The sequence below is a fragment of the Onychostruthus taczanowskii genome, unplaced genomic scaffold (genome assembly GCF_017590055.1).
Source record: "Onychostruthus taczanowskii isolate IOZ18803 unplaced genomic scaffold, ASM1759005v1 scaffold9, whole genome shotgun sequence".
NCBI classification, from domain to species: Eukaryota; Metazoa; Chordata; class Aves; order Passeriformes; family Passeridae; genus Onychostruthus; species Onychostruthus taczanowskii.
Genome location: NW_024506993.1, coordinates 16,924,988 through 16,943,064, shown reverse-complemented (window position 1 = coordinate 16,943,064; position 18,077 = coordinate 16,924,988). Strand labels below are relative to the sequence as shown.

At 64.3% G+C, this 18,077-nt stretch overlaps 3 protein-coding genes across 3 annotated transcripts in view; 1 reads left to right on the top strand and 2 right to left on the bottom strand.

Moving 5' to 3' along the window:
• Window positions 1-3,034, bottom strand: part of LOC121347344 (acylamino-acid-releasing enzyme-like) — a 5,522-nt gene extending 2,488 nt beyond the window's left edge. Inside the window, exons 1-14 of the mRNA XM_041425955.1 lie at window positions 2,992-3,034; window positions 2,351-2,480; window positions 2,126-2,252; window positions 1,962-2,049; window positions 1,790-1,865; window positions 1,552-1,715; window positions 1,342-1,479; window positions 1,162-1,253; window positions 1,010-1,050; window positions 789-910; window positions 568-628; window positions 402-499; window positions 274-325; window positions 104-192 (exon numbers count right to left, since the gene is read on the bottom strand). Of these exons, the coding sequence (XP_041281889.1) occupies window positions 104-192; window positions 274-325; window positions 402-499; window positions 568-628; window positions 789-910; window positions 1,010-1,050; window positions 1,162-1,253; window positions 1,342-1,479; window positions 1,552-1,715; window positions 1,790-1,865; window positions 1,962-2,049; window positions 2,126-2,252; window positions 2,351-2,480; window positions 2,992-3,003 (1,290 nt within the window). The 5' untranslated portion in view covers window positions 3,004-3,034. The remainder of the gene's footprint in view (window positions 1-103; window positions 193-273; window positions 326-401; window positions 500-567; window positions 629-788; window positions 911-1,009; window positions 1,051-1,161; window positions 1,254-1,341; window positions 1,480-1,551; window positions 1,716-1,789; window positions 1,866-1,961; window positions 2,050-2,125; window positions 2,253-2,350; window positions 2,481-2,991) is intronic.
• An 11-nt stretch (window positions 3,035-3,045) lies between these two features.
• Window positions 3,046-5,091, top strand: LOC121347342 (transcription initiation factor TFIID subunit 4-like). Its single transcript, XM_041425950.1, has 3 exons — window positions 3,046-3,295; window positions 3,402-3,523; window positions 3,737-5,091. The coding sequence occupies exons 1-3, from the start codon at window positions 3,046-3,048 to the stop codon at window positions 4,469-4,471; spliced, it is 1,107 nt and encodes a 368-aa protein (XP_041281884.1). The 3' UTR covers window positions 4,472-5,091.
• A 296-nt stretch (window positions 5,092-5,387) lies between these two features.
• BSN (bassoon presynaptic cytomatrix protein) overlaps window positions 5,388-18,077 on the bottom strand; it is a 77,610-nt gene continuing 64,920 nt past the window's right edge. Inside the window, exons 5-12 of the mRNA XM_041425949.1 lie at window positions 11,364-18,005; window positions 8,482-10,621; window positions 7,442-8,178; window positions 6,998-7,091; window positions 6,726-6,869; window positions 6,488-6,542; window positions 6,304-6,401; window positions 5,388-5,775 (exon numbers count right to left, since the gene is read on the bottom strand). Coding sequence (XP_041281883.1) covers window positions 6,502-6,542; window positions 6,726-6,869; window positions 6,998-7,091; window positions 7,442-8,178; window positions 8,482-10,621; window positions 11,364-18,005 — 9,798 coding nt within the window. The 3' untranslated portion in view covers window positions 5,388-5,775; window positions 6,304-6,401; window positions 6,488-6,501. The remainder of the gene's footprint in view (window positions 5,776-6,303; window positions 6,402-6,487; window positions 6,543-6,725; window positions 6,870-6,997; window positions 7,092-7,441; window positions 8,179-8,481; window positions 10,622-11,363; window positions 18,006-18,077) is intronic.

The window sequence follows — 18,077 nt, the reverse complement described above, 5'->3', positions numbered from 1 at the left end:
CAGGGACAGGGGTCAGTGCCCATGCCAAGGGGCTGGTGGGCACTGGGGAGAGGGGTCAGTGCCCATGCCAAGGGGCTGGTGGGCACTGGGGACATGACTTTACCAACATGGGGGGGCAGCTAGGGGTGGAAAACCTGGCCACCAAGAGGTCCCGGCTGATGGTGAGGACAGACCAGCTTCCCTGGGGAGAATCTGGGGAGGAGGGGGTCAGACCTGCAGGTGTGACCCTCTCCCCACTCCTGGCACCAGCATGGCCCCATTGCCCTCACTCACCAGCTGTCAGCGAAGTTGTGGTGCCTGTTGCTGTGTCCACCACGAACACGTCCTAGGGGCATGAGGGCAGAGCTCAGTGCAGCCCTGACCCAGGCAGGCTCCCCTTGTGTCCCCCAGCACCCCCTCACCTGCTGGCTGCGCTGGGCCGTGTCCAGCAGGATCCTGCGGCTGTCGGCCGCCCAGCACATCCCTGGCAGTGCGCCACAGTAGATTCCCGGGAAGGCACCTGTGATCAGAGTGCTAGTACTCAGCATCCCCCTGAGTCTCCCCCAACATGCCCAGAGCTGTACTCACCCCATGCTTGCCGTGGCACAGCCTCCAGCACCGTGCTGGTGTGTTTGGTGTACCAGTCATACTGCAGGAGACATGGCATAGGGCAAGTTTTGCAGGGTCTCAGCCTGCCTGCCCCCACTGCAGCCCAAGGAGGGGACACCACTGCCCTCCCCAGCCCCACCCTAGCATGGGCACCATGGCACCTTCTTGGTGCCTGCCAGTGTCCCCCTGGTGCTGCTCACCATGCGGAGTCGGCTGCACTGCTGGTGGGGGCCCAGGACATTGTTCTCCAGGTAGACGATGCGGCAGCCATCAGGGCTGAGTCGTGGTGACCACACGGCCTTGGCGTCCTCAGAGAGCAGCTCTGCATGGGCATGAGGGGACGGTGAGGGGACGGTGAGGGGACGGTGAGGGGTGGCAGGGGAACAAGGGCACCAGCAGGACTGGGGCGTTCACTGCTCACCACATCTCCCGCCCGTCAGGTCCACGTAGAAGAGCGCTGACCTGCCAGCACAGAGGGGTGTCACATTGGGTTCGGGGGGCCAGGCTGTTGGGCTGGTGCCCTGCAGGGTCCTACCAGCAGGGCTGGGCTGTGGGTGCCCTGCAGGGACTCACCGGCGGTTCGTGCAGTGCCGCAGCCCCAGGCGGAAGGGGTCGTGCCACCAGCCCACGAACACCACGCCGGTGTCCTCAGGTGACCAGAAAGCCTGTGGGGAGAGGGGAGATAAGCAGCTCGAAATGCTGCTGGCTCCTGAAACCTCCCGTCTCTGGTTCCCTGCAGCTCCCCATCCTGACCTGGCCGGGAGAGAGGTGCTCTGGGATGCCCTCCAGCACCGAGATGCTGTTGCCCTCGATGTCCAGGACGCAGAGGACGGGCACACTGCGGGTGCTCAGCGTCTCGCCCCAGTCCTCGTGGTACACAAACTGCTCGCCCTGTGTCACAGTCTGGTCAGCCCCGCAGCCACACAGCCAGCCCCCAGCTGACCCAGGGTGTGGAGACCCCACCTTGATGGGTGCATCCTCCTTCTTGGGGTGCCCCGTGTCCTCATCAGAGGTGCCCAGCTCGGGGGCTTTGCTCTGGAAGAAGGACTCAGCCTTGGGACGCTTCTTCTCCGCCACATAGAGCAGGTGGGTCTCCGAGTGAGACCAGGCAAGGCACCCAAACTGGTCTGCGGGGGCAGGTCAGCACTGGCCACCCTGTCCCCTGAAAACCCACATTCCCTGGCATCCCCCAGCCCCTCACCATCATCGTAGACGCTGCCATGCTTGTCCAGCGCTGTCAGGTCGATGCTCTTCACCTTCCGGTTCTGATCCCAGATCTGGGGGCAGAGATGCCAGGGCGGTCCCAAGACACGGTGTGGTTCCAGCCCCAAACCCCAGTGAATATATCCATTTTCCCTGGGAACCCTCCTCACCTCCAGGAACTGCTTCTCCTTCTCCTTGCCAGGGACCTTGCGCAGGACGGCCTTCAGCATCCCACTGGGGGACTCCCGGCTCAGCAGCCTGTGGGTGAGTGCCCATCAGCCCCCCCAGTTATCGCTTCCCCGAGGACCACGTGTGGGGGCGGGATGGGACTTACTCGTCCTTGATCTCAGAGCAGGTGCCAGCAGGCCCTGAGTAGACAATGGAGGCTCCATCGTGGAAGATGAGGTACTGACGGCAGAACTTGATGTTCTCAGCCCTTGCCAGGTCCCGCTGCGACCACTCTGCGGGGAGCAGGGTGAGGACACCAGCTGCATCCCCACCAGCCAGGCAAGGACTCCCCGGACCCCTCCTTCCCCCCCAGTCCTCCCCACCCCCGTACCGGTGCAGAGGCTGCAGTACTTGCCCCCGTACTGGGTGGTGAGGTCGGGGCCGAGGCAGGCAGCGCTGAGCCCCGGGTGCTGGCTCAGCTCTCGGTACAGCTCCGACAGCTCCTCCGCACGCGGCTGCACCTGCGGGACACGCCGGGGTCACGGTCCGGGGAGTAATGGAGCACAGGGCACTTACTGGGGCTCCAGCACAGACGGGGGGGATTTTGGGGGTACATGGGGGGAGGAGAGTAGTGCCGGACTGGGGCGGCACCGGGGGTGCACAGCCAGGACACTATGGGGTTCCAGGGACCAGGAGGGCACTGCAGAGCAGACACGGGGTACACAGCCGGAGAGGAGGGTCCTGGGCAGCTGCTGGGGTGCCCGTGGTACAGGACACTCAGTGCAGGTCCTGGGGGGCAAGGGCGCCTAGGAGGGTCCTGCAGCAGTCGGGGTCTGTGGGGGGTCTAGAAGGGTACCGGGGCAGTTCCCGGGGTGGTGCCGAGCCGGAGAGTCAGCGGAGCAGCGGGGCCGGGGGTGCCGGGCTCGCGGGGGCGGTGCGGGACGGGACTCCCGAGGGAGGGACGGGAGGGGGCAGCGGCACCGACGGGCGGGGGGATCCCGGGGCTCTGACGTCACCCCCCCATCCCCTCACCGGCGGCTCCATGTCCTCGCGGCGGGGGGCGGGGCCAGGCGCGGCACTTCCGGGATGGGGCGGGGCCGTCGCCTGCGGCACCTCCCCATTGGCTGCGGCGCTCGGGCCACCTCCCGCTTTGAGGCGCCCCCCGGTGGGCGCGGGCGGCGCTGCAGCCGCAGGCAGGGGGTTCCCCCGCGCCCCGACGCGTCCCGGCGGCCGTGCCCTCACACCGCACCGCCCGCGGGGCCCTCGGAGGCCGCAGCCGGGGGACAGACCGCGGCCCCGCAGCCTCTGGATCGCCCCGGGGTGGTTTACCCACCGGGTGGCTGCAGAACAGGGGCTCTATGCGCAGGACCGGGGGGATCGAACTCGAGAGGCACAGGGATCCCCAGCCCAGCAGCCTGGCTGAGGGGTATCGGGCTATCGAGGGCCCTTGGGACTGAGCAGCCCGGTCAGGGGGGTGAGATTGAGTCATTGGTGCCCAAAGCAGCTCTGCCTACGGGGATTGGGCCCTTGGGAGCCCATCGGACCCAGCAGCCTGGCCAGGCAGGTGAGATCGGGTCCTGGATGCCCACAGGGACCCCCTATCCCAGCAGCCCGGCTGTGAGTGGCAGAGCTCAACAGTGCTTGGTGACAACTAGACCCATTCCAGCCACCCCCACCACGGCAGGGGTCCCGATCCCCCACCCCCCACACTGCAGGCAGGCAAGAATCAGGGCCAGTACGTGGTTTGTGTCAAGTCCTTTTTATTCTGTTCCCACAGAAACACCTGGTGAGGGGGCAGCTTCTGGGAGGGAGTCACGACACAGCGGCGGGGGTGGTACGGCACGGTACGGCACGGTACGGCACGGTACGGGGTCACTACGGGTGGCACAGAGCACAGCAGACACGCACACCGTCACAATGTTCAGAGGGAGCGCACCCGGCATCGCACTTACCGCTGGAAACGGCGCCCAGCCGCGCTCGGCCCTCGGTCTTTGCACCCCCCGTCCCCCCGCCCTGTCCAGCAGATTGCCACATCTCGGGCTGGGGGCCCGGCCCGGCGGGGGGCTGCGCGCCCCCGCTCCTGGCAGGCACGAAGGCAAGGTGGCGGATGTGCTCGGGCGGCGAGATTGGCCCCGGCGGGGGTCTCGGTCCCGCGTGCGATTTACACACTGTACAAGTATTTACAGCGCGAGGAGCGGCGGGGCCGGCGGCCCGCGGGAGGCACCCTCGGCCTCCGCGCTTGTCACCGGCGGGGAGAGGCGGCGGCTGTGCGCGGTGCCGGGGCTCTCCTCCCTGGGGCTGCCCCGGGATCCCCGACCCACAGCCGCCGGCCTGCCCCCAGCCTTGGGCACCGGCAGAGCTCCCGGCGAGGGATCTGCCACAAAGCGTGGGCTTCCCGCGGCAGCCGGGTCCTCGGTCACAAGTGCATAAATCTGCTAAGAGCTTTCAGTACAGCGATGGACTGATGGAGAAGAAAAAAAGAAAAGTCCAGGCAAAGAACAGCAAGCACTGAAAGGCGGGTGGAACCGTGCAGAGAAGTAGCAAGCCATGCTCTACGACGGGACAGACGGTCACGGGCGCTAGGGCTGCCCTTTGGCAAAGTGGCCCTCCGTGGGTCGAACATGCCACGAATTCATACGCACGGGTGGTCGGTACTGAATAGTTCTCGGGTCGCTCGGCGGCACGCTTTGCGATGGAACCCTTAGGCGCGACATTGAACTGATTAGCTATTCACAGGTCTTGTTCTGGAGTCGTGTTATTTCGTTGCATAGAACATCAGGCGGGTGAGCGGGCGGCTGCCCCCCGCCACGGGGGTGTCGGCGGGGCGCTGCCAGCGAGGGGAGGCGGCGGGGCGCGGGCGAGCCCCCTCCTCGGGCTGCCTCCCCCCCTGGGAATCCCCTCCTGGCAGGGCGAGTGGGCTTTGGCCGCCGGCCGCTGCGCCGGCCGTCCCCGCAAAATGGCTTGAGAAGGACTTGGATTGCACAGTAAAAGGAAGGATACTGCCGGAGGCAAAGCTCTCCTGATCTTGTTCCACGGGATTTGTGCTCTTTTGTAGCCTCCTGCACTCTATTGCTTCTACAGACGACAGCCCGTGTGCTAACTCATCGCACAAAGCAAAGAGGGAAGAGGATTTGGTATAAACTTTAGAAAAATAAAACCCCGAAACCAAAATAAAATGAACCAAAGAAACCCCACCCCCCGGTGCGGATGAGGTATACACAGAAATCAAAGTGGGATGATTAAGGCTGTTCTTGAAAGAAAAGGGGTGCCCGGCGGCAGGCGCGCTGGCTGCGTGGCGAGGGCGAGCGCGGCCCTTTCAACGCTTCCAATGGCTTCGGGACACGCACCCAGCCGGCCGCGCCGCCTGTCAGAGTCCTATGGCCTCGTATTTCGGTAGTGAAACAGTGTTAGGTCCTAGCTGACGCGCTCCGGGGCTCCCCGGCGGGGCCGGGCGCGGCCGCAGTGCGGGGGGCGCGGGGACGGCCCCGGCGGGGCGGGTGGGGTCGGGAAGGAGGAGCGGCGCCCACGGCGCCCAGCCCTCGGCTCGCGGGGGGGAAAAACCTATGAAGAGGCCAGAGCTGGGGTTCAGAGGGAGCAACTCTGCGTATAAACTTGAGAAAGGGCCGCAGCCGACCTACGGGGCCTGACCCCACGGTCCGGACCAGGCCCATCCCCTCGGGGCAGCTGCCGGGGCTCGCCGAGTGCCGCGCCGGAGCTGCTCGCCAGGCGTGGGGGGCACCCGCCCCGGGGCGTCCGCCGGGCCCCTGCTCGGCCGTCGTTTGGTCCAGCATCCAGGGATCGCCCTGTTTTCAAAAGCTTGCGAGAGACAGAGAAGGGGAGAGAGAGAGACAGACAGAGAGACAGACAGAGAGAGCGAGAGAAAGCAAGAGAGAGAGGCGTTAGTCCGAGCAGCCCGTCCCCGCGGAAGGGTCCCCGCCGAGCGGCAGCGATGGCCCGAGCGAAAAGGCCCCAGAGAGCCAAGAGGCACTGCCGGCGGAGCAGCTGCCGCCGCCTCCGCCCGCCCCCGCGCTGGACGGACTCCCGGAGCAGAGCCCGCACCACCCAAAGCTTCCCTGGAAACCCAGGGTCTGCACCAGCGCTGCCGAGGCTGTGGAACAAGGCCAAGCCTCCACGCCTCGGCTTGGGGCCAGCACCTGGGGATGAAGGTGGCGATGAGTGGCCCAGCACGAAGGGGATGAGTCCATGCTACATCTTTCCCAGCCTGGAGGCTGGGAGCATGGTAAAGCAGGGCTCAGCAGGTGCTCGGGGGACAGTGGTGCTGCTGGAACCTCAGACATGGCACGGTGGAGGGGACTTGTGTGCAGGTGTGCCCTCTACACTCACCGTTATACTCAGAGTCTGGCGCCGCGTGCTGAATTCATTGGCTTCTTCATAGGTTTTTCCACTGCAACGACTCAAATCTCCACTCACTTCCCAAACTCCTGCAGTGGAAGGGAGGAGGAGGGCATCAGGCACAGCCAGGGCAGGGAGAGCCCACAGCACAGTGCCTGAAGCTGGCTGCACTCACCTTGTGCCGTTCTCTCACCAGAACGAAGTGAACTTCTTGCCGAAAGCTGACACCGCTGTGGGGAAGCCAGGACAGGTGTCAGTATGGTGTAGTGACCCTGGTCCCCCACCTCCCTGGGCCCCAAACTGTGGGAGCACTGCATCCCACTGGCTGCATCCAGCCATCTCCAAGGTGCCTGACTCCATCTCAGTGCAGAAGAGCACCACCGCCCTGTCCCCATCCCGGGAGCAGCCCTCACCTTCAGTCAGTTTGCCTGCTTGTTCCGCTGCCCCCCCTGGCAGGATTTTGGAGAAGACACTCTCTCCTTCCCCACCGGGCTGCCCTGTGGCCATGCCTGCGGGACCACGTGGCCCAGTCGCCCTTGGACCGGCCTTGCTGTCTGCTGGGGGACAAATGAAGCCACTGTTAGCAGGGGACAGGCCCAGCTGGGAGAGCTCAGCCAAGCTTTGGGGTGCCAGGCAGCTGGCATGAGGTGGGGCAGATGGCACAGTGCCACTGGGGCTCACTGACCTGCTGCTCCCAGGGGCTGTGCTGACGGCGCTCTCCCCGGCTGCTGTGGCACTTTTGCTGCAGGTTTGGATGTGTCTGTCGGCTCCACTTTTGTCTGGAAAGAGGAAAACTGCTCTCAGGGCTCACCCTCCCAACAGAGCATCTGCCAGGGGTGGCCCAGGCCAGGAGGTGACACCAAAACCCCCAAACACTGCTCCACAACCCCAGAAGAGGCAGCAAGGGATCCAGGACATAGTGATGTCCCCTCCTGGGTCCCTTCGAGGGGATGGCAGCTTCCACAGCACCTATGGATGTCTGTATTGGGTGTGTGAGTGGAATATACTTTACTTCATGCCTCCCATTCCCAACACTTCCCCTGCCAGCCCCTGGCCACAGCCAGCTGTGCCGATTCCAGGCAGAGCTGTGGGGTCAGGATGCAGCCTGGCCAGCTAAGCCCGTACTTACCGCCGGTGCTGGGTGTCCGCCCGGCTGTGCATGGAGTGTGGCTGGTGCCTTCCCTGCTGCCTGGGCCGGCCCTGGCTGCTGCTGCGGTGGCCGGGATGAGGGGGGTCCCTGTGTCCTGCCCCTGGTCTCGGGCTGCGCCGAGCTTGCTGGCTGGGCAGCCTGGCGTGCTGCCGGCTGCTGCCGCGCTGCCGGCTGCCCTGCCTGCTGCTGCCTGGCCGCCGGCTGCTGTGGGTGTGTGAGGGGCTCCTGCTTCGGCGCTGGCGTGGCCGACCCGTGCGGCTGGGAAGGTTTCTGTGCCTTGGGGGTGTCAGTGCCGTGGTGGTGAGCAGCGGGGCGGGATGACGGGGCGTAATCAGCGGAGCTGGGGCCGTAAGGCGCGCGGGACTCGGGCTGCTGCGCCTTCTTGGGGCCGGCTGAAGGCCCATGGCCACGGGGCTCATGGCGGCCAGATTCTCGTGGGTGCTGCTTCGAAGAGCGGCGTGGGGGCTCGTCGCTGGCGTGCCGGGAGGAGCCAGCGTGGCGATCGTACTCCCTGTGGTGCCGGTGCTCGCGGTGTTGGGGGTAGTCGTCGTGCTGCCACGGGTCTTCATCGGGGGGCTCGTCATAATCGTGGTAGGTGTGCTTAACTGGGGGTCTCTTCTGTGAGGAAGAGTGGCCACCGTAGTGCCTGACCCTCTCTGCCCGCGCCTCCCTGGGCTTATCAAACCAGTCTGTCTCCTCCTGACCCAAATGATAGGCTTCGGAAACCAAAAACAAACCACAGTCAATCTCTCGCTCGAGGCTGCGCGGGCGGAAGCCATGCAATGAAGTGGGAGGGACAAGCAGCGGGCACGCGCGCAGGGGACAGCACGTGCCGGTGGGGACGGGACGCGGCGCAGCAGGGCACCGTGCAGGACCGGCTAACACCGAACACCCAGGGCAGGGGGAGGAAGGCACGTGTCAAGCAAACTGAGGCGGTGAGAGTGTCTCTGCGTACGAGCGGACGGGCATGCCCCGGGGAAGTGCCATGCTCTGGGGTGGTCACCACGGGGAGCTGTTACCTTCGCTGTCCGAGACAACGCAATGGGCATCATCCATGCCGTAGCCCTCCTCGTGCTTGTACGAGTGACTCCTTGGCACGTCTTTGATGTGCTTTTGCACATCAGGCAACGAGTGGCTGGAGCAGAACTGGGAGCAGGGGTCCCCCGCTGACTGGGGGCCCGGCCCTCCTGCAGTGCGTGACCCCCCCATTGACTTCCCCATGGGGCTGACAGGGCTCTCCTCCTCCGAGGGCTGCGAGCGCATGGGCGCCCGCCCACGGCTCTGGCTCATGCTGAGGGATGAGGGCTTGGAGCTGACTTTCTGGGAGCGCTCCATGCTCTCCCGCTCATAGGACTTGCTCCGGCCACCCATCTCCCGGCTGGAGGACTTTTCCACCCCATAGCCAGAGGAGCGAGTTCTGCTGCTGGAAGAGTAGACCCGCTCCTCCTCATCCACCAGATCCCGGCTGGAGACCCCGTAGTATTTTTGCTGCTCATAGACATTCTTCTTCAGGCCGTAGGTGATCTCATCCTGCAGCTTCTTGGCCCTGGAGGCCACATTGCTGCTGCCAATTGAGGTGGTTGTTGAGTAGGAGGCCAGGTCTGACTCTACGTCTTTGGCTTCTTCAATGGGGGAGAACTTGGAGATCTTCTGCTCCATGCCCTGCTTCCTGTGCTTGCTGCGCTTGGAGGAGATGACAGCAGGTGCCAAGTTCTTGGATGAATGCTTCGGTAGCGGTGTGCCAGAGCTGTGCTTGTCCATCCGTGAGGAGTGCCGGTACTCACTGTCCCCATAGTAGTAGCTCGAGCTGGTGGAGCTCCCTGACACCCTGCCATTGCTTTCTGTGCCCCGGTAGTAGCTGTTCTTCCCACGATGGTCGGGGCCATGGTGATCATAGATGTCCTCCTCAGACTCCTCCTCAGCTTTGGTGTAGCAGCAGGGACGGCCGGAGCCCTCGGTGTCCCCTAGATCACTCTTCTCTCTGCTGTGGCGGCTATCGGTGCTCGTGCCCACTGGCTCTGCTTTCTGCCCATCCACTGCTGGACTCTCCTTGGTGAGCTCACTGATGTCCTCGATCATCACATAGTTACGGGGGATGTTCTGCTCCAGACTGGTGTAGAGGGACTCGGAAGAGTAGCTGGCTGAAGGGCCCGGTGCCGTGCTGGTTCTCTCAGCCGCCCGGGTCTCAGGTGCCTTGTACTGCTCATAGCCACCGCTCGCCGGTGCAGTGCTGAAGGTGACGTCAGGCACGGCAGAGGAGCTGGTGGCCGCACCGATGACCTCGTAGTTGGTGGGGATCTTCTGTTCTAGGTCAGCCAGAGAAGTCTGCCGCGGCTTCTGGTGCCCGCCAGCTACATCTGCTGGGCTCTGGTAGAGGGTGGGCTGTGCCGCTGGCACGGTGGCTGCCCCAGCGAAGGCGCTTGGGGCTTGGTAGGGGTTTTGGGGCTGGAAGCCTGGCTGGGCTGGGGTGCCCAGCTCTGGGTATGCGGTGCCGGGGGCCGAGAAGCCACCAGGAGAAGTGAAGGTGGGCAGTGGAGCTGCCGGCAAGCCATCCTGTGAGGTGCTGGCTGTGGGGTACTGGGGGTGCTGGAGGCGTGGTGGTGGGAAGGCGGCGGGGCCCTGCGGGGCAGGGTACGGGTAGGCGCCATAGGAGGCGGCGGCGGCAGCGGCGGCGGCGGCGGCGGCGGCGGCGGTGTAGTCGGGGTACTGCCCGGCAGGGCGAAGGCCGGCGCTGTCGTAGGCGGCGAGGCGCAGGCTGTGCAGCTCGCTGTCTGACAGGTAGTCGCGGCGATCCCCGGGGTAGCGCAGGTAGGGGTGGTCCCGCCCACCAACCCGATCCTTCAGCAGCGACTCCTTGCGCTGGGTGATGCCCAGCTCCAGATACTTCAGCTTTGCATCGATCTCCTTCTCCTCCTCGTCCAGCTCCGCCTGCTTCTTCCGCAGCTTGGTGGCCTCGTGTTCCACCAGCCTCAGGTCGCGGTCCAGCTCCTTCAGCAGGCTGGCCTTAGTGACAGGCGCGGTGGCCTTGGGAGCCAGGCTGCTCAGGTAGAGCTGGGAGGCAGCTGGGCTGGCCAGGGGGACGTGGGGCTCCTCAGGTGGTGGGCTGGGCAGTGTCCGCTTCACCTTGCGTGCCAGCGAGCTTGACTGCAGCCCCCCCACCTGCAAAGCCAAGGGACATCTGGTCAGGGGGGCAGGTGGGTGTCCCCGCCACGTCCCACCCCAAGCATTGCAGTGGTCCTCCCGTGCCCTAGGGGCTGGGGTGAGGCATCCCACTGTGCACGTGTTCCCCCATGCACTGAGAAAGCAGCGTTTATGTAAAAGCGCAATAAATAGGATGGAAGTAACAGGCAGGGCGCTTTCCGTGAGTAATTACCAGGGGTGGCAGCCGGCCAAGCGCTGAGCTGGCCACGTGCATACCCTCTACTGCAAAAAATGCTTTCTGTCCGTGGGCACTTGGCAGAGGGACTCGGGGGACTGCCAGTGGGTGCTGCTGCCCCAGGAATTGCCCCGGGACTTCTTGGCTGGGCACCTGACCGCCCAAGGCAACCGTGGTGTGTGAGGGCAAAGGTGTAAGCAAGAGCCATCACAACCCTAAGTGGAGCCATGCATGGTGGTAGCTCCTCGAGAGAGAAGGGGGGCCCATCTGGAGCAGGGCACAGCCCTGATGCCAACCCGCAGCATCTCCTGCCTGCTGACAGGCTCATGCAGCCAATGGACCTCCAGGGCCCCCCTCCAGCTGCTGGTATTGGCATGCATGTCTGTGCCTGCTGGCTGCCATCAGCTGCCGCGGGGACCGGCCTTTTGAAATATTAATTGCCACAGTGCTAATGAAACCGCAGTGTCCCGAGGTGCCTCCCAGGGCTGTTCCCTGAGGATAAGATTGTTCCCTGTGGTGACGTACCTGTGAGCTGGGGAGCAGCGGGTGTTGGTAGAGGGAGAACCTGTCCTTGCCGGCCTCCTCAGAGGTGGGGCTGATGGGCTTGGGGTCGGACAGGGAGCGCTGCATGGTCTTGATGGGGCGCGGCAGCGTCTGCTGGCGCTGGGCCAAGTCGGTGGTGAAGTGTTTCTGAGGGGGGACGTGGGCCTTGTTCAGCCGCTCACTGGTGGCAAAGGAGGACTCCAGGAGGCGATGGGGGGACAAGGGTGAGACGGGTGAGTAGAGGACCTGGGGAGAGCGGGGTGGCTGGCGGGTCACCAGCTGGGAGAGAGATTCAGCCGGCAGATGGGATTGGTAACCAATTTCCAGGGGATCTGGCTTCTTCTTCTCAAACTTGCCCAGGGTCTGCTGCCGGACAGTGTGGGGGTCCAGAGGGCCTGTGCTCACTATTTGGAGGTTGGTGGAGTAGGGTGGGATGGTGGTGGGCACCGTCAGCTGGGGGACCACGACGCCAGGTTGGGGAGCTGGCTCTGGCTCTGTCTGGCAGGCCAGGCTCTCACCCCGCTGCGTCTTCTCTGGGGCTGAGATGTACTTCACGATCTCCACTCGGGGGTCATGGGTGGTGATGTGAATGGAGGGGGAGACGCGGAGGAGCTGGTCAGGTTCTGTCTGCACTGAGCAGTCGCTGATGGTCTGGATACCCACGCTGGCTGTGCGGGTTGTCCCATCCATCTTGCCCTCGGTGCTGGCCTCAGTGTGCCGCGAGGCCCTGGAGCGCCGGCGACGCACGGGCTGCTCCCACTCCCCGCTGTCCTCCTCGTCCGTCTGCACACTGCAGTCAGCGCTGCGCCGCGTCCGCCGCCGCCGCGACAGCATGAACCGCTCCTCGCCGTCCTCCTCATCTGTCTGCACGCTGCTGTCAGCCATCTTCCGCGCTGCAAAGGTCTCCTTCTCGTAGGCATCCCTCAGCCGTGGCATCGAGTTCCTCTTCTTGATGCCCCGGCCAGGCTCCCAGGACTCCTCGACTTGAAGTGACATGTCTGAGGCTGAGCTGCTGAGTGGCCGCTGTGGCATGGGGTAGCGGGGACCGGCAGGCCCCTCTGGGGGTGTCTGGCCCGGTGGGGGCCATGCCTGCCCATTGTGTGGCAGCACCCGCGGCGCCTCAGCGGGCCCCTCGGGTGGGCGGGCAGTGGGCTCCGCGGGAGTGGGGAAGATGGTCTTCTGCCGCTTCTGCTCCTCCAGTTGCTGCTGCAGCTGGTGCTGGAGCTGGTGGATGTGCTCGAGCTGGAGGCGCTGCTGGGCGAGCTGCTCCCGTTGCAGCGCCAGCTGCGCGTGCCGCTCCTCCTGCTGCTGCTGCAGCACCTGCTGCTTGATGCACTGCAGCTCCTGCAGCTCCCGCTGCACCAGCAGCTGCTCCTTCTCCCGGTGCCGCTGCAGCTCGGCGCGCTCCCTCTCCAGCTCCTCCTGCAGCCTCAGCTGCCGCAGCTTCTCCAGCTCCACACGCTCCCGCTCCAGCTGCAGCACGTGCTCCTGCTGCTTACGCTGACGCTCCTCTTCCCGCTCCCTCTCCTCCCGCTGAGCTCCATCCAGTGGTGGCTTGGGCACTGTGGCCACTGGCCCGCTCTCCTTGGGGGCTGCTGGTGCTGCTGGTGCCTCTGCACGGGGGGCAGCTGTTGGCGGCTCTGCTCTCTGCAAGCCACTGGCAGGTGCGGCGGGAGCAGCAGGTGCTTTGGCAGCAGGAGCGGCTCCCGCCGCTGCCGGTGCTGTGCTGGCGACGGGCTTCCCCAGGTAGACGGGTGTCTCCATCATCGAGGCTGCTGGGGCCGGCCGGCTTGGGGCTGGGAAGCGGTAGAGGCCCTGTGCTGCAAGCGGGACACGGGGGGTGACAACTGGCAGCCTGGCCAAACTGGCCAGTGGGACTGCTGCCACACCACCTGGGCCATAGGGTCTGTATAGCCCACGCAGCATGGGCCGCAGCACGGAGGCCGGCTGGGTGGTGATGGGCAGTGTGGAGGCGATGGGGGTGTTGATGGTGGAGTAGATCATGCCATCGGCGGCCCGCACGGTTGCGGTGGAAGGAAGCATTTGCCGGATGGCGCCCAGGCGAACACCAGGAACGTTGTACTGTGCCAGGTTGCTGAAGCCCTGCCGTCCCTCAGGGAAGGTGGGGTTGTACATCCCGCTGGGTTTGGGGGGTACAGGACCCTGCTGCTGAGCTGCCAGCCCCACTGTGGCTCCCTGCCCGCTGCTGGGGCCATAAGGCAGCACATCAGGGCCGTTGGCATGCCGGCCCCCGTACTGGTCCATGGAGTTGAGGGCAGCACACATGCGGCTGATCTCACGTGCCGTGGTGGCACTGTAGTGGGCCAGGCTGGACTCCTGGAAGCTGGCCAGGTCCCCCCGGTGTGAGAAACGGTAGTCAGAGTAGATGTTGGAGGCCGAGCTGTACCTCCGCATGGGGAAGGGGTGGCTCAGCAGCTCTCCTGGTTGGCGGAGGTCGGAAAAAGAGCCGTACTGTGGCCCCTGGCCCAGGTAACCCCCCTCGGCAAAGCCCACACTGTAGGAGTGCTTCATGGTGCTGAGGTCCACAGCAGCATCACCTGCTGGGGCAGGGAAGGGCTGATCCCCCTTTGTGTGGTAGTAGCTCATCCCGATTTCAGAGAGGTTCGTGTCTGACATGGAGGAGTAGAGTCGTCCAAAGGCGCTGGCTGGGTAAAATTTCTGCTCCTCGTACAGTGCAGGTGCCGGGGCCGGCTGCTCGCGGTAAGGGAAGGTCTCTGGCAGCTCTGGCTCTCTGCTGCCATACACTGGTCCACCAGCTTTCCGACCAGGCATCACTGCCGCCTCCCCGGTTTTCTTCTCTGGCATCTTGGAGGTGGGGTTGAAAGCACCCGTGCAGCTGCCACCAAAGGGGAACTTGTAGACCATGTCACAGCAGGCTACCTGGCTCTCCGGCTTCACGCCCGTGAGGTCCAGAACGTTGGCTGGCCCCTCCTCCTTCAGCACTTTCGTCACCGGGCCAGCTGCTGCCTCCTCCATCTGCACCATCATCACCTGGGATTTCTTGCCACCCAGGGCAAGGAGAGGGCTCTGGCTCTTCAGCTCTACTGGCACTGCCCGGTACACCTCCGATCCTGGCTCTGGTGGGAAGGACTGTGGGAGGCCACTGGCATTCTGTGCCCCGCCGGTCTGTGTGAGGAGCACATCCTTCTTCACCATCTGGCCCGGCATGCCGTACCTTGCGAATTTGGTCTGGGGGGCAGCGGTGGGCTCGGGCTTGCCGCTGGCCACCCCGCTGGCTCTGACAGTGGCTGTCTGGACACCCTGCTCCACCTGCTTCACCTGCGCCAAGCACACTGGGCTCCCGGTCCCCTGCCCGAAATCCACACGGCTCTGGAAAGGGTCTCCATAGACCATGGGTTGCTTGGACTGCGAGAGAATCATGGGAGAGGCGATGGCCAGGCTGGCAGTGCTGGCTGCTGCTGCGATGATGGCGTGGGGCTGCTCTTGGGCATTGAGGTTGATGATCAAGGGCTGGATGGCCGTGGACTGCCGGTTGGGGATGTGGTCCAGGGTCAGGCAGTACTTCCTGGCCTCGGTGGCCAAGGACGTGAGATCCATGCCTTGGTCTGTTATGATGATGGGGGCAGACTTCAATGCAGTCCGTAAGTCCACAGCATTGCTGCTTGGCACCTTGGGCCCTGGTTCCACCCGGGACGTGCCAGGGATGGAGGAGATGCGGCAGAGGGAGATGTTTTCTGCAGGGAGTGCTCCCCAGCTGTACAGTCCTGTGATGCCGTCAGCGGCTGAAGTCACGGCAGGTGCTTTCTGGGCGTGGTCCTTCACTGGCTGTGCCCTGATGTAGGCACCGGTCTGCTGCTCTGGCTCCGGTGTCTGGGTGTAACCATGTGCCAGCAGCTGCCGGCTTGGCCTGGTGGGGGATGAAGTGGGAGACGTCAGAGCACCAGAGCTGACTGGCTTGGTTTGGCTGGCTGCATCGGCCGCCAGTGTGATCACCATGAAGGGGGAGTCCTGTGAGGAGGCCTGCCGAGTCAGGCGTGGCGAGCCCGCCCGGTGCGGCGTCTGCGTCCCCTGCGCCACCATGGGGGAAGAGGTGTCCGGGCCAGCAGCAGCACTAGAAGGACCATCATAGGAGAGGACTGGGCTCTGTGTCTGTGTGGAAAACTCTGCCGTGGCCTTTGTGGTGCGGGTGGGACTCTGTGTGGGTGAGGTGGGTGAGAGCGGAGGGCTGGAACTCTTGAAGAAGGTGTATGTCTTGGGCAGTGTGGGCTTGCTGTCACTCACGGCTGGGATCTTCTCCCTGGCTGTCTGCACGCTAATCTCCACCGTCCTGGTTCTGGTGGTATCCTCGGTCTGTGAGCCATAGCTGACAGTGCTCTTTGATGGAGTGTAGCTTCTCCCAGCTATGGATGGGGCCTCTGGACTTGGTGAGCTGTAGCTCTGCAGCGCACTCCCAGGGCTGCCTGCTGCTGTTGTCACCGTGCTGGTACCTTTGCTGTAAGCATAAGGAGTGGTAGTAGCCTTGGATACTGGGCTGGGTGCTGCCGGGGCACTCTGGAGCTTGCCTAGATCTTGTCCCTCTTTTGCAAAATGCTGAGTGACCCGGACATCAGGAATAGTCTTGCCAGTGCTGCTATCGGAGCTGGCGAAGGAGACAGGAGCAGAGAGCTGTGTGGGGCTTGTGCCAGGGGTGAGTGGGCCACCGTTCTGCTTCAGCAGGTCAGCGTAGGCGCTCTCTGCATTGAGGAAGCGCTTCTCCTGGTACGCCTCCTCCTGCCCCTTCACCTTCTCACCCTGCTTGAGGGCCAGGTCAAAGGAAGAGGACTGGTGCATCCTGGAGATGCTCTGTGAGGTCTGCAGGATCTCCTCATACACCGTTCCTGCCTTCGGCAGGGCACTGGAATAGTCGGGCTGGGAGGGGCGCGTGAGGCCGCCATCGTACTGGTATTCCTCGCCATATTGGTAGTCAAAGCCGTTCTGGCCCTCAGTACTGCGGTAGCCAACTTGCTGGTAGGTGCTGCTGTAGGAAGAGGCAGGCTGGGCCTGCTGGACCTGCTGCTTCTGCATCATCTCTGCCTTCCGCATCATCTCCTCGTAGGCTTCCTCGGCGCTTTTCAGGGGCTTGCTGATGGGCTGGCTGGCAGCACTCTCCACCTTCTCTGTCGGGGAGTACAGTGACATGAAAGTGGGCAGGTTGTATTCGCTGCCAGACTTGTACAGCTTGGAGGTCACAGCATCAAAGCTCTCTGCTTCTGAGTCAATGGAAGGCGAGTACTCAGAGCAGGAGGAGCGGTGCAGCTCCTCCATCTCTGCCGCCTGTCGCAGCTCCTCTGTGGGGGAGGCGTCCTCGATGGGGGAGAGATTGCTGGGGGGGGTTTTGGAGCGCTCCCTCCTCCGCTGGGCCCTCAGCTCCTCCTTGTCACGCTTGGTCTTGCGCGCTGTGCTCCGGATGCGCTGCTGCTCCACCTCCCGCATCTTCTCCTGCTCCCGCAGGAGCTCCTCTTCCTCCCGCATCTCCTCCTCCTCAGATGAATCCTCAATGGTGGGCAGCAAGGGACCATGTGAGCGATGCCGAGCCTTCCTCTGCTGCTTCACCTCCTCCAGCCGCTGCCGGCGGCTGGGGCTGCTGTCGCTATCCTCCTCCAGCGAGGAGATGGAGGTGGGTGAGGTGCCCGAGGTGTAGCTGGGCGTTGTGGCTGGCAGGGTGGAGGAGTACTCGCCCCGTGAGCGCTCCTCAGGGGAGCCTGTCAGGCTCTCCATCTCCAGCTCGGGCTCCCGGTCCACACTGGCATCTGGCTCCTGGCCAATCTCCATCTCCCGGCCATAGCCAGCTGTGCTGTTCAGCTCGATGGTCTTGAATCGACGCAGCCCACCCTGGGCCGTGCTCAAGTCATCACCCTCCACTGCCTCCACCTCTTTGCTCTCCTCTGTGTACATGCTGCTGGCACCATGTGGCAGGCGCCGTTTGGCCGACGCTGGCTCTTTGCCCTTCTCTGCTTCAGTCTTCTGCCCAGCTTTGGGGATGCTGTACTTGGTGCGCCCATAGCCTTCCTCCTCCTCCTCGAGGTTGTCCTCCTCAGCACTCATCTCCAGGATCTGTCTCCGCATGAACTCCTCATCTGTCACCTCTGCCTCCTGGCCCTTGGTCCGGGGGGGCACTGGGGAGAAGCCTCCCTCGCTGCTGTCCTCCACATAGTCATGCCGCAGCTTGCTGCCAAACTCATCTGAGGACTCCGCGCTCTCCCGACGCTCCCGCTGGTTCTCCCACTCCTCATCCTCCTCCAGGATGTCCTCCAGCTCCTCGTCTGAGTCAAAGGCTTCAGGGGTGATGGAGAGGTACCGTGGCCGCTGCTGTTGCCGCTGGTCCTCCTGTGGCTCTGTGCGGCTCTTGCTGCGCTCAGGGGACTGTGTCGGTGCTCCCCGGCCTTCCAGGAGAGGCCGCATGCTGCTCTCCAACTTGGTGAGCTCAGAGGGGCTGGGGGGGCTCTGCCCAGCCAGCCCGGTGCTGCTCAGCTTCTCCTCTTCCTGCTGCACCAGGCCGGTGATCTCGCTCTGTGAGCTGGAGATGCCGTCGGAGGAGTAGCCGGTGTCGCTGAGGCTCTGGGGGCTGCGGGACAGGTCTGGGGGGTAAGGCTTGCTGCCGTCCTGCAGGCAAGGGAGAGCACAGTGTCAGATCCAGGCAGCTCCAGAGCTGTTGCTCCTACCTCCCCCAAACCG

Bases quoted from the DNA above. Each gene is read 5' to 3' on its own strand.
- LOC121347342 (XM_041425950.1), top strand. From the start codon at position 3,046: ATGGGGCGGGGCCGTCGCCTGCGGCACCTCCCCATTGGCTGCGGCGCT. The intron at 3,296-3,401 runs GTGGCTGCAGAA...CGGGCTATCGAG, and splicing joins CGGGGTGGTTTACCCACCGG to GGCCCTTGGGACTGAGCAGC. The intron at 3,524-3,736 runs GTGAGATCGGGT...CTGTTCCCACAG, and splicing joins CCAGCAGCCTGGCCAGGCAG to AAACACCTGGTGAGGGGGCA.